The sequence below is a fragment of the Crinia signifera genome, chromosome 6, assembly GCF_055691185.1.
Source record: "Crinia signifera chromosome 6, ASM5569118v1, whole genome shotgun sequence".
NCBI classification, from domain to species: Eukaryota; Metazoa; Chordata; class Amphibia; order Anura; family Myobatrachidae; genus Crinia; species Crinia signifera.
This window is the reverse complement of record NC_139222.1, coordinates 222311271-222323749: the sequence shown is the minus strand read 5'-3', so window position 1 is coordinate 222323749 and position 12479 is coordinate 222311271. Positions and strand designations below refer to the sequence as shown.

Sequence of the window (12479 nt, the reverse complement as noted above, 5' to 3'; positions counted from 1 at the left end):
CAGGAGTTCTGGAACCACCGGCAATGTCCAAGGTTCTTGAACTGCCATTCTCAGCACTGTTGTAAACCATGCCCTCCGGGGCCAAAAGGGAAGAATGATTATCACTTCCGTCCCCTCGTCCATTATCTTCTTTAGAACCTTGGGAATTAGTGGAAATGGGGGAAACACGTACCCCAAACTGCACGTCCACTGTACGGAGAAAGCATCTATCGCTGCTGTCTGGGGAAGAGAGTATCTGGAGAAGAATCTGTTCACCTTCTTGTTTAAGTGTGTCGCCATTAGATCTACTTCCGGCACCCAAAAACGGCTGGTCACCTCTCTGAAGACTCCTCCATTCAGCTCCCATTCCCCTGGGTGCACTTTGTTTCGGCTGAGGAAATCTGCCAGTATGTTCTGCTCCCCTGGGACATGAATGGCTGTTAACGACTCCACGTTCTCTTCCGCCCAAGACAGTATCCTTGAGAGTACTGTCATAAGTGACTTGCTCCTGGTTCCCCCCTGGTGATTTATATAGGCAACCACCGAGGTATTGTCGGAGAAGATTCTTAAATGTGTCCCTATGATCGTCTGGGAAAAGTTTCTTATCGCTCTCCATACGGCCTCTGCCTCTCGCCAGTTTGACGAGTTTGCACTCTCTTTCGCCTTCCACGTGCCTTGAATTGTCTCTCCTTCGCAATGAGCTCCCCAACCTAGCTGACTCGCGTCGGTTGTGATTAACCGGAATCTTGGTGACTGGAGAGATGTCGTCTTGTCTTCCAAAGCTTCTCTGGCCCACCAGTGTAGAGACCTTCTTGCTTCTGAAGACAGATTTATCTTCTTTGTTATGGACACCCTTTTCTTTAGAAGTGACAGGATTGCCCACTGTAACTCTCTCATTCTCCATTGAGCCCATGGAATGACCCCTATTGTGGAAGACATCATCCCTAGTAATCTTGTGCATTCTTTCAAGGATGTCACTCTTGTCTTTGCAATTGAGTCCGACAGCCCCCTGACCTTTCTGCACCTTTCTTCTGATAGCGATATTTCGAACTTTCTTGAGTCTATTATTACCCCCAGAAACTTGATTCTCTGTGTGGGCGTCAACTGACTCTTCTGACGATTCACTAGCCACCCGTGCCTCTGTAAACAGTCGATCACAATCTGCACGTGATGTGTGAGCACCTGTTCGGATGGAGCTGCTATGAGTATGTCGTCTAAATACGGCCAAATGAGAATCCCTTTTCTTCTTAATAGTGCCACCAGAGTTACTAACACTTTCGTGAAGACCCTCGGAGAGGCCGCAAGCCCGAAGGGTAGACACGTAAATTGGTAATGCTTCCCTTTTATGCAAAACCTGAGGTACTTCCGATGCAGCTGATGTACTGGAACATGATAGTAGGCATCTTTTAGGTCCAGGGACACCATGAAGTCCCCCTTTCTTATTCCTGCCGTAATGGTTCTCATGGTCTCCATACGAAACTTCCTCACTATTAAGAATCGATTCAGTCTTCTCAGATCTATAATAGTTCTGAACCCCCCCGTATTCTTCTCTACGAGGAACAAATTGGAGTACATCCCTTTCCCCCACTGGTTCCTTGGCACCGTCTCCACTGCTTCTATGGACAGTAAATTGGTTAGAATTTTCTCTAACTCTCTTGACTCTAGTGCCGACCTGGGTTTTCTTGACCTCTGGAAAAAATCTGTGGTGGGAGTCTGGTTGAATTCCAAAGAGTAACCCTCTCGAATTATCCTCTGTACCCATCTGTCCTGAATTGAAATGTCCCATACCTGTGGAAACTGGGCCAGACGGGCTCCCACCGGGGGAAATAGCTGGTTGTCATTGTCTTCCACCTCTCCTATAATTCTGCCGAAAGGACTGTCTGGAGCTGGAAAAGGAGCCTCTCTGACTGTACGGCCTACCCGGCCTGTATGCTTTGGCATCTCTAAAGTTTTGCTTGTAGGTACTTGGATACGGGAATTTATTCCTTTTATCCTGGGGAAGCTTTAGGGACTTGCCCCCCGTGAGCCTGTGAATCAGGGCATCTAGCTTGGTGCCAAAGAGAAATGATCCTTCAAACGGTAACGAGACCAGACGGTTTTTAGAATGAGAATCAGCTGACCAGGATCGCAACCATAGAGCCCTCCTTGCTGCTACCCCTGCTGCCATAGATCTGGCCGCAAAGGAGGTCACATCTAAAGACATTTCACAAAGAAATTCAACAGCCCTTTGAATCACTTCTAGATTCTTCATGATGTACTGTCTAGAGATCTTCTCCTCTAAGTCCGTATGAAGTGTAGTACACCACATCCTCACCGCCCTTGTAACTGAGGCCATCGCTACCCCTGACTTCAGGGATACCGCTGTGGAAAGGTGCAGTTTCTTCAATGAACCTTCCATTCTTCGATCCATTGGATCCCGGAATGAGGCTCCATCTTCCAATGGTAATGTAGTGCGTGAAGTCACCTCTGCCACTGCGGCATCTATCTTGGGTATACCACACCACTTAAGACATTCCTCATCCTTTATAGGATACATTTTATCAATACGGAATAACTTTCCTTGTTTCTTTTCCAAATTTGACCATTCCTTCACAATAGTCTCCTTCATAACACGATGAACCGGGAAGGAACGACCCTTCTTGGATCTGTCCTCAAATAATAAATCGGCCCCTTCTATGGGTGTGACAGTCTCTTTATAATTCATCGATTTATAAATATGTTTCAGCACATATTCTACTGTTTCAAAATTGAATACTCTATTATCCTCTTTAATCTCCCCTGGTTCATCAGAGCCATCTTTAAATTCCTCCCCATCATCAGAGGTATCATTTCCTTCATACTCCAATTCTGCCTGGTCTCTAGTTCTCTTAGACCCTTGGTGTTCATCCTCTTTAGCCACAAAGGATTTTTTCATCCAGTCCATCAATTTCTCCAGCATTATAGACTGATTATCAGGGGCTTCCGGCTGTGGTTCACAGCTCTCACATATAGTTTTGTCAAGTGCAGCATCAATCACTCTATCACAAGCCATGCAGCGTATTTCTGTATGCTTCTTCTTAGCAACTTTTTTCTTTGGTTCAGAAGGCACACTATAACAACAATAAAAAACCCCTATTACTAATCTGAAATAAAATTTTCTAAAACTCCCTATCACAAAAACGTATAAGGCTCACCTCACAGGGGCACTGTTTCCTCTACTGGGGGAAGGCAGATCCATCTCACAACACCACTATCTGCAGCAACATAAAAAACCCATAAGGTATGTATACACACACTGCGTTTTACAGATGCTGATAGCAGAAGTAACCCATCGTCCTACCTTACAGCCGCTTTGTCAGAACTCCACTGCTGCTGCTTTGCCTCACAGCAGACACTGACATTCTGCCTCTTTTATTCAAGCAGAGCGCGCTGGAAGCGTGCAAACGCCGCCCGGCGTACCGGAAGTGCGCGATAGCGCAAAGGAACATGGGACCTGTAGTTTCTGCGCGTACTGCCGAAACCGGAAGTACGCGGCAGGAAGACGCGACGCAAGGGATTCTGGCTCCTGTAGTCCAATCCCGGCGTCCGCGCTTGTAGCTCACGCTGGAGTTTAACAACTTTCTCCTCTCAGTCAGCAATCCCTGCCGGAGAGTGCACACGCTGCAAGCGCTAGTGCTGGTGCTATGAAGGAGAGAGGAGCTACAGACGCCCGCTACTGTACTCCTGATGGCATGGACAGGCACCCTATTAAGGGTCACGCTCCCAAGCTGCAACCCCCTGAGTGATCCCTGTATCTAAAAGGTGAGCCAAAAATAAAAGTAACCTTCCTGCCTTAACTAACAAGGAGACAGGAAAAAAAGACACCAGGAGAGGGGAGGAGCAGGGATATATACCCAAGGGGGAGGAGCCTGGGAAAAAAGTAACCTGTCTAACTCAAGGAAAGGGGCGATATCCCAATGTGATGGCTGCCATGGGATCGTAGAAGAAATATATATATATATATACCTGTCAGTGCTGCTGCTGCAGTGTCATAGAGTGATAGATAGTGAGAGATAGAGAGATAGTGACAGAGAGTGATAGAGACTGCTATATTTTGTGTCTGCTGCCCCCCTTTTGTGCACCCCCAGCAACTTTTTGGGGGTGCAGGGGTTATTTTTCATATATATAACTGTCAGTGCTGCTGCTGCAGTGTCATAGTGATAGATAGTGAGAGATAGAGAGATAGTGACAGAGAGTGATAGAGAGTGCTAAATTTTGTGTCTGCTGCCCCCGCCTTTTGTGCTGATCACTATATCTGAGGTGATCAGCAACTTTTTGGGGGTGCAGAGGTTGTTTTTTTTTTTATATATACCTGCCAGTTGCATAAAAGGTTGTGCACCTGCTGCCCCTCACTGGTAATCAGTGTCGCATCACTGATCACCTTTTTTTTTTTTTTTGTGTGTGCTGTGGGGTCTTTTTTTAATTTTTTTTTTACACACTGATTTTGTGGGTGTCCTGTGGCCACTGTGCGCTGATCAGTGACGTACATCACTGATCATCTTTTTCGGCACAGGGTTGATCTATTTTTTTTTTTTTTTGATCAAATTCCTGTTGCCTTTGAGCGCTGTTCAGTGACGGACGTTACTGACCAACATCTGTGCTCAATTTTTGGCGCAGGACCTTTTTTTTTTTAACCTTTTAAACACACTACACACTACATACCCCCCGGGTTGAAATAAAGTTTGTACCCCCCCCTACACTATACACGTGTTGAAACATTTCACTACCAGTAACACAAAAATAAAAATGGCATCCCAAATGTCATCCCAGTCATCCAGAAGAATGTATTCAGCGGAGGAGGCATATGCCATGCTTGCTTCTGACTCTGACACAGCCAGTGATGCAAGCGGGGAATTTGAAGGATTCGCCTTAAGCTCCTCTTCCTCCTCTGGTGATGAGGGACCCCCTCAAAGACGCCCCCGTAGAGCAGCTGAGACCCCCCCCCCAATAATTGATCTCGTATGGACCCCACCGCCAGACAATTTTGAGCCCCAGGTTCCTGAGTTTTTGGCCAATTTGATTCCACAGGTCTCAGAGAAATTGACTTTTTCAAATTATTTTTCTCTGATGATTTTATAAATTTAATGGTGGACCAAACTAATTTATATGCCCAGCAGTTTATTGCTCAAAACCCCACGTCATCATTTGCTAGGTGGACCCCTGTAGATGCAGTAGAGATGATGACGTTTTGGGGTCTGGTGTTTCATATGGGCATAGTAAAAAAGCCAGAAATTAGGCAATATTGGAGTACAGATGTTCTGTACAGCACCCCATTTTACCGTATGGCCATGCCCCGGGCTCGATTTGAGACGATCCTTAAATTTTTGCATTACAACGATAATGCACAGTGCCCACCCAGAGATGATCCCACCTTTGACCGGCTATTCAAAGTCAGGCCGGTCATTGATCACTTCAGTGCCAAATTTGAAGAGATGTACATCCCAGATAAATTCATTTGCATAGACGAGTCCCTTATACATTTTAAAGGAAGGGTTAAATTCCGCCAGTACCTTCCCAGTAAGAGGGCAAGGTATGGCATAAAAATGTATAAGCTGTGTGAAAGCACCTCAGGGTACACCCACAGGTTTAGGGTATATGAAGGGAAGGATTCAAGAATTGAACCGCCAGAATGCCCCCCCTCCCTCGTAGGTGTTAGTGGAAAAATTGTCTGGGATTTAGTGCACCCCTTCCTGGATAAAGGTTATCACCTCTATGTGGATAACTTTTACACCAGCATCCCCCTGTTTAAGGCCCTTGGTTCAAGAGGTACAGCAGCTTGCGGTACTGTGCGCAAGAACCAAAGAGGCCTCCCAAAAACGCACATTGCCCAAGTAATGAGAAGGGGTGAAAGCAGGGGAATATGCACCGAAAATATGTTGTTGGTCAAATATAAGGACAAGAGGGATGTCCTTATACTGACAACAATTCACGGAGACAGTACCACCTCCGTCCCTGTACGAGGTACCAGTACCCACACCTCAAAACCTAATTGTATCCTGGATTACAATAGGTACATGGGCGGAGTGGATCTTTCAGATCAGGTACTGAAGCCGTACAGTGCCCTGCGGAAAACAAAAATCTGGTACAAGAAGCTGGCCGTGTATATCATCCAGATGGCACTGTATAACGCTTACGTGCTATTCCGTTCTACCGGCCAGAGGGGGACATTTATGCACTTTCAAGAGGAAGTCATAAAGGGCCTAGTATTTGGGAACCAGCAGGCAGAGGGCCCCAGTACTTCTAGTACTGGCCCCCGTATTGTACCAGGGCAGCATTTTCCGAACGAAATCCCCTCCACTGCAAGAAAGGGCAGGACACAAAAAAGGTGCAAAGTTTGCTATAAAAAGGGAATAAGAAAGGAAACTATTTTCCACTGTGAAACTTGCCCCGACAAACCCGGCCTATGTATAAAGGAGTGTTTTAAAATATACCACACATCTATGGATTATTAGGTTCATCATTTCACCGTGCTTCGGGGGTCTTGCTAATGCCACATAGCACCCACCAAAATTCCACCAGAATCTGAGCTGCAAAATCCAAAAATCACTCCTTCCCTTCTGAGTCCTGCCATGCACCCAAATGGTATTTTTTGGTCACAGGTGAGGCATTGCCGTACTCGGGAGAAATTGGGGCACAGATTTTGGGGTGATTTGTCTCCTTCATTCCTTGTGAAAATGAAAAATTTTGAGCCAGAACTGCATTTTTGTGTAAAAAATGTAATTTTTCATTTTCACTGCCCAGTTGTATCAAAATTGGTGAAACCCCTGGGGGTTTGAAATGTACACTATACCCCTAGATGAATTCCCTGAGGGGTGTAGTTTGCAAAATGGGGTCACTTGTGGGGGGGTTCCACTGTATTGGTGCTTTGGGGGTCTTGCTAATGCGACATAGCACCCACCAACATTCCACCACCAAAAATCACTCCTTCCCTTCTGAGTCCTGCCATGCACCCAACTGGTATTTTTTGGTCACATATGAGGCATTGCCATACTCGGGAGAAATTGGGGCACAGATTTTGGGGTGCTTTTTCTCCTTCATACCTTCTGAAAATGAAAAATTTTGAGCCAGAACTGCATTTTTGGGTAAAAAAAATGTAATTTTTCATTTTCACTGCCCAGTTGTATCAAAATTGGTGAAACCCCTGGGGGTTTGAAATGTACACTATACCCCTAGATGAATTCCCTGAGGGGTGTAGTTTGCAAAATGGGGTCACTTGTGGGGGGGTTCCACTGTATTGGTGCTTTGGGGGTCTTGCTAATGCGACATAGCACCCACCAACATTCCACCACCAAAAATCACTCCTTCCCTTCTGAGTCCTGCCATGCACCCAACTGGTATTTTTTGGTCACATATGAGGCATTGCCATACTCGGGAGAAATTGGGGCACAGATTTTGGGGTGCTTTTTCTCCTTCATACCTTATGAAAATGAAAAATTTTGAGCCAGAACTGCATTTTTGTGTAAAAAAATGTAATTTTTCATTTTCACTGCCCAGTTGTATCAAAATTGGTGAAACCCCTGGGGGTTTGAAATGTACACTATACCCCTAGATGAATTCCCTGAGGGGTGTAGTTTGCAAAATGGGGTCACTTGTGGGGGGGTTCCACTGTATTGGTGCTTGGGGGGTCTTGCTAATGCAACATAGCACCCACCAAAATTACACCAGAATCTGAGCTGCAAAATCCAAAAATCACTCCTTCCCTTCTGAGTCCTGCCATGCACCCAAATGGTATTTTTTGGTCACATGTGAGGCATTGCCGTACTCGGGAGAAATTGGGGCACAGATTTTGGGGTGCTTTTTCTCCTTCATACCTTCTGAAAATGAAAAATTTTGAGCCAGAACTGCATTTTTGTGTAAAAAATTTAATTTTTCATTTTCACTGCCCAGTTGTACCACAATTGGTGAAACCCCTGGGGGTTTAAAATGTACACTATACCCCTAGATGAATTCCCTGAGGGGTGTAGTTTGCAAAATGGGGTCACTTGTGGGGGGGTTCCTAAATTTTAGCATCTTATGGTGCCTAGAAACCTACATGGTGCCTAAAAAATAATCTCATAAAAAGGAGGCTCCAAAATCAAGTAGGTGCTCCTTCTATTATGAAGCCTGTGGTTTGATCAACGTGCACACTAGGGCCACATATAGGATATTTATGAAAACAAAAGAATTGGGGGAATCAATTTTTAGTCACATTTCTCTAGTAAAATCTACTGTGTTCCTTAGAAAAATGTATTAAAATTGCAAATCTGCAAAAAAAATGAAATTTTGAAATTTCACCTACACTTTGTTTTTATTCCTGTGAAACACCTAAAGGGTTAACAAACTTCCAAAATGCTGTTTTGAATACTGTGAGGGGTGCAGTTTTTGAAATGGTATCATTTATGGGGGTGTCTTACATACAAGTCCCTCAAAGTCACATCAGAACTGAACTGGTCCCTAAAAAAATCAGTGTTTGAAATTTTCTTGAAAATTTGAGAATTTGGGTACTTGTGAGTTATCCGGGCGTCCGATTTTTAAATCGGGTCGGATCGGGACATCGCATCGCATGCGACCATCGGATGCGATGCGATGACCCGATTTTTCCATAGGAATCAATGTTAAAATGGACTGAGTCCATTTTAACATGGAATTCAATGGGAAAAAGGGGTCCTTTTCATACCCCTACTATCCAAGTGGGCATGGAGTTGGATATAAACCTGTGGCGAGCGTAGCGAGCCACCGAGCCCGAAGCGTGGCGAGCGTAGCGAGCCCCGCGAGGGGACACGGAATACCGTCCCCTCGCGGGGCTCGCCACGCTTCGGGCTCGGTGGCTCGCTACGCTCGCCACAGGTTTATATCCAACTCCATGCCCACTTGGATAGTAGGGGTATGAAAAGGACCCCTTTTTCCCATTGAATTCCATGTTAAAATGGACTCAGTCCATTTTAACATTGATTCCTATGGAAAAATTGGGTCATCGCATCCAATGGTCGCATGCGATGCGATATCGCATCGCATCTGATTGTATGCCTTAACTTAAGGCATACAATCAAAAAATCGGACGCCCAGATAACTCACAAGTACCAGAATTTGCTATTCATATTGTAAGCCTCCTAGTGTCCAAAAAAATTAAAAGGAAGTTGAAATAATGATGGAAACATAAAGTAGACATATGGTCTATGTTAGTTATTAACTATTTTGAGTGGTATGATTATTTGTCTCATAAGCAGAAAATTTAACATTTTGCAAATTGCAAAATTTTCCATTTTTTCACGACATTTTGGTATTTTTCACAAAAAAACACAGACTGTATCGACCCAAATTTACCACTAATTTGAAGTACAATGTGTCACGAAAAAACAATCTCAAAATCACTGGGATAAGTAAAAGCCAAAAAAAGTTATCCCCACTTAAGTGATACATGTCAGATTTGAAAAAAAGGGCTCTGTCAGGAACGCAAAAACTGGCTCTGTCAGGAAGGGGTTAAAAACACCATGTAAACATTCACAGTGCAGAGTGGACAAATTACGTGAAACCCTAGGTTAATGACTTCTCCAAGAGATAATTGAAGTCAACCTTGGGTCCGATCAATGAGACAAGATTGGAGGTGTTGGTTAAAGCTGCCCTATTAAAAAAAAAAACAAAAAAAAAAAAAACCCACACCTGTTTTGAGTTTTCTATTCTCAAGAAGCACTGCCTGATGTGAACCATGCCTCGCACAAAAGAGCTCTCAGAAGACCTACAGTTAAGAATTGTTGACTTGCATAAAGCTGGAAATAAATGGAGAAAGTTCAGCACTGTTGCTTCTCTCCTTAGGAGTGGTCGTCTTGTTAAGATGACTGCAAGAGCACAGTGCAGAAAGCTCAATGAGGTGAAGAATCCTAGAGTTTCAGCTTAAGACTTACAGAAATCTCTGGCACATGCTAGCATCTCTGATGACGAATCTACGATACGTAAATCACTAAACAAGAATGCAATTCATGGGAGGACACCACTGAGGAAGCCACTGCTGTCCACAAAATATATTGAAGTTTGCAAAAGAGCATCCGGATGTTCCATAGCACTACTGGAAAAATATTCTGTTGACAGATGAAACCAAAATTGAGTTGTTTGGAAAGAACACACAACACTATATGTTGAGAGAAAAGGCCCAGCACACCAACTGTGAAGTATGGTGGAGGGAGCATCATTCTTTGGGGTTGCTTTGCTGCCTCGGGCCTGAACAGATTGCAATCAATGAAAAAATTAATTCCTAATTTTAGCAAGACATTTTGCAGTAGAACTTAAGGCCATCTGTCCACCAGTTGAAGCTCAACAGAAGACAAATACCCAAAGCACAAAAGTAGAACAACAACAGAATGGCTTCAACAGAAGAAAATATGGCTTCTAGAGTAGCCCAGTCAGAGTCCTGACCTCAACACGATTGAGATGCTGTGGCATGACCTCAAGAGAGTGATTCACACTAGACATCCCAAGAATATTGCTAAACTGAAACAGTTTTGTAAAGAGTAATGGTCCAAAATTCCTCCTGACGGTTGGCCGGTCTGATATGCAACTATAGGAAACCTTTGGTTGAGGTTATTTCTGCCAAAAGGAGGGTCAACCAGATATTAAATCCAAGGGTTCACATACTTTGCCCACCCTGCACTGTGAATGTTTATATAGTGTGTTCAGTAAAAACATGAGAACATGATTTGATTGTTTGTGTGGTATTAGTTTAAGCAGACTTTGTCTATTGTCCATGTATCGCCTGTGTGTGAGTCCATAATTATGCTCTCATTTCTGAGCTACAGACCAGCCTTTTGCTAGAAGAGGTATGGATCATTGAGTAGACTGCAAGAAGGTCGAAATGGGGGTTTTCATATTTTTTTTTTGTCACGAATTTCGACACTGAAACGTAGCACACGCTCGCCATGCTTTGGGCACACTATTTTATTCTCCCACCACGTCCTAGTGCCTTGATGGCTAACCTTGACTCTCCAGCTGTTGTTGAACTACACATCCCAGCATGCTCTGCTTCAGTTTTGCTATTTGGCCATGCTAAATCTGATGCAGGGCATGCTGGGATGTGTAGTTCAACAACATCTGAAGTGTCAAGGTTAGCCATCAAGGTCCTAGTGGATGGTAAGGCATGAAATACCACCTGTCGGCTCAAAAAAAACAAAGAAAGTAAAAAACTCCATGTCGACCTTCCTGCGTCGGCCATCTGCTTGTAGACCTAGTGACTGTATCCCGCTAGAAGCACCACTGGTCTGTATCTCAGTGCTGAGATAGAGAGCATACTGTGGTAGAAGCAACACAGCAGAGAGAAACACCCAAGACAGGAAAGAGGAACCAAAAAGGTTTTGAAAGGTGCAGGGTGCTAAAATGAAGACTAAGGGGGGGGATGCAATCTGCCGCCGCTATGTAGGACGATTAAATAGCAGCGGCTCCCTATTCACTGCTGTCTTCAGCGTCAGCATTGAAGCGGGATCACAGCAGAACGGGCCCGACTTCAGAAGAAGCTGCGGGGCCTGTTCTGACTATAACGGCCGTAGATTTTCGTGATCCCGGCCGCAGATAACCAATCCATGGCCATTTCACAGCCACACCCCCTTTGCATCGATCGGCAGACAAGACATTGAATCCTGCCTGTCGCTCTGCAGTCGATCAGACCGCAAATGGGCCAGGATCACAGCCGTGATCCTGGATTGCATACCCCCTAAATCAATTCTACCAACTGTAATGTGTTTCCATTGTGTTCTTTGATTTTGAGCAGATTCAGAGTGCAGTGAAACCATGCTCTGCATCAGAACAAGAAGCCACAGACAATGAGTGGTAGTTCCTGCAAGATTTGCATATTGGACTTACTATGCGATTTTTATTTTTGCAGATGCATTTTGTAAGTCCACAGAAGTCTTACGCTGCATGAATCCCTATGTGCGCAAACACTCTTCAGTTGTTCACTGTTAAACATATTAATTCGGTTAAGCATTGCAAAAAATGTCACACAAAGTGCCTAAGGTTTCAGCAACACATGGAAAAAGAAAGTAATGTTACCTCTACTTCTTCCCCCGTAGTGTACATCAACTCGGTGATTAAATTAATAGCAGCAGACTCCCCACATATATGAATTTCTTGTGCCCGAAGCCCTGGAACAGAAACGATAGTTGAAACTATATTAAAGAATTGCATCAACAACCTTTTCAACAGTTTGGAACAAAGAACTAAGGAGACAACAAGGGTGACAAGTAACACATTGTACATAACAATTTGCTGCGGTTTCTTCCTTCAGCGTGTATTTTTGAGGTACATATTTTGGAAAGTAAATTCTGGTGAATGTGGAAATTGGAAGTGTGATAGCAATCAGTTACAAGCGTGGTTATCATCCCCCTCCTATTCTTCTACAGCCAAAAGTAAAGGCCTCTTACCGAGAAGCGCTCTGGTCCATGCCCATCCTCTGCTAGGATCTCTTATCATTTGAATTTCATCTATCACGGCAACCTCGTCTTTATAAAAAAAATAAA

General features: G+C 44.3%; 2 protein-coding genes across 2 annotated transcripts in view; both read right to left on the bottom strand.

Moving 5' to 3' along the window:
* Positions 1 to 12479, bottom strand: part of SUPV3L1 (Suv3 like RNA helicase) — a 44667-nt gene that overhangs the window by 15548 nt on the left and 16640 nt on the right. Inside the window, exons 7-8 of the mRNA XM_083148951.1 lie at positions 12384 to 12461; positions 12013 to 12104 (exon numbers count right to left, since the gene is read on the bottom strand). Of these exons, the coding sequence (XP_083005077.1) occupies positions 12013 to 12104; positions 12384 to 12461 (170 nt within the window). The remainder of the gene's footprint in view (positions 1 to 12012; positions 12105 to 12383; positions 12462 to 12479) is intronic.
* LOC146007401 (uncharacterized) lies at positions 1817 to 3877 on the bottom strand. The gene is made up of 2 exons (XM_083145751.1): positions 3153 to 3877; positions 1817 to 3068 (listed from the first exon to the last, which is right to left on the bottom strand). Exons 1-2 carry the CDS (start codon positions 3194 to 3196, stop codon positions 1817 to 1819), a joined length of 1296 nt encoding a protein of 431 aa, XP_083001877.1. The 5' UTR covers positions 3197 to 3877.

Bases quoted from the DNA above. Each gene is read 5' to 3' on its own strand.
- LOC146007401 (XM_083145751.1), bottom strand. From the start codon at position 3,196: ATGGATCTGCCTTCCCCCAGTAGAGGAAACAGTGCCCCTGTGAG. The intron at 3,069-3,152 runs GTGAGCCTTATA...TTGTTGTTATAG, and splicing joins GGAAACAGTGCCCCTGTGAG to TGTGCCTTCTGAACCAAAGA.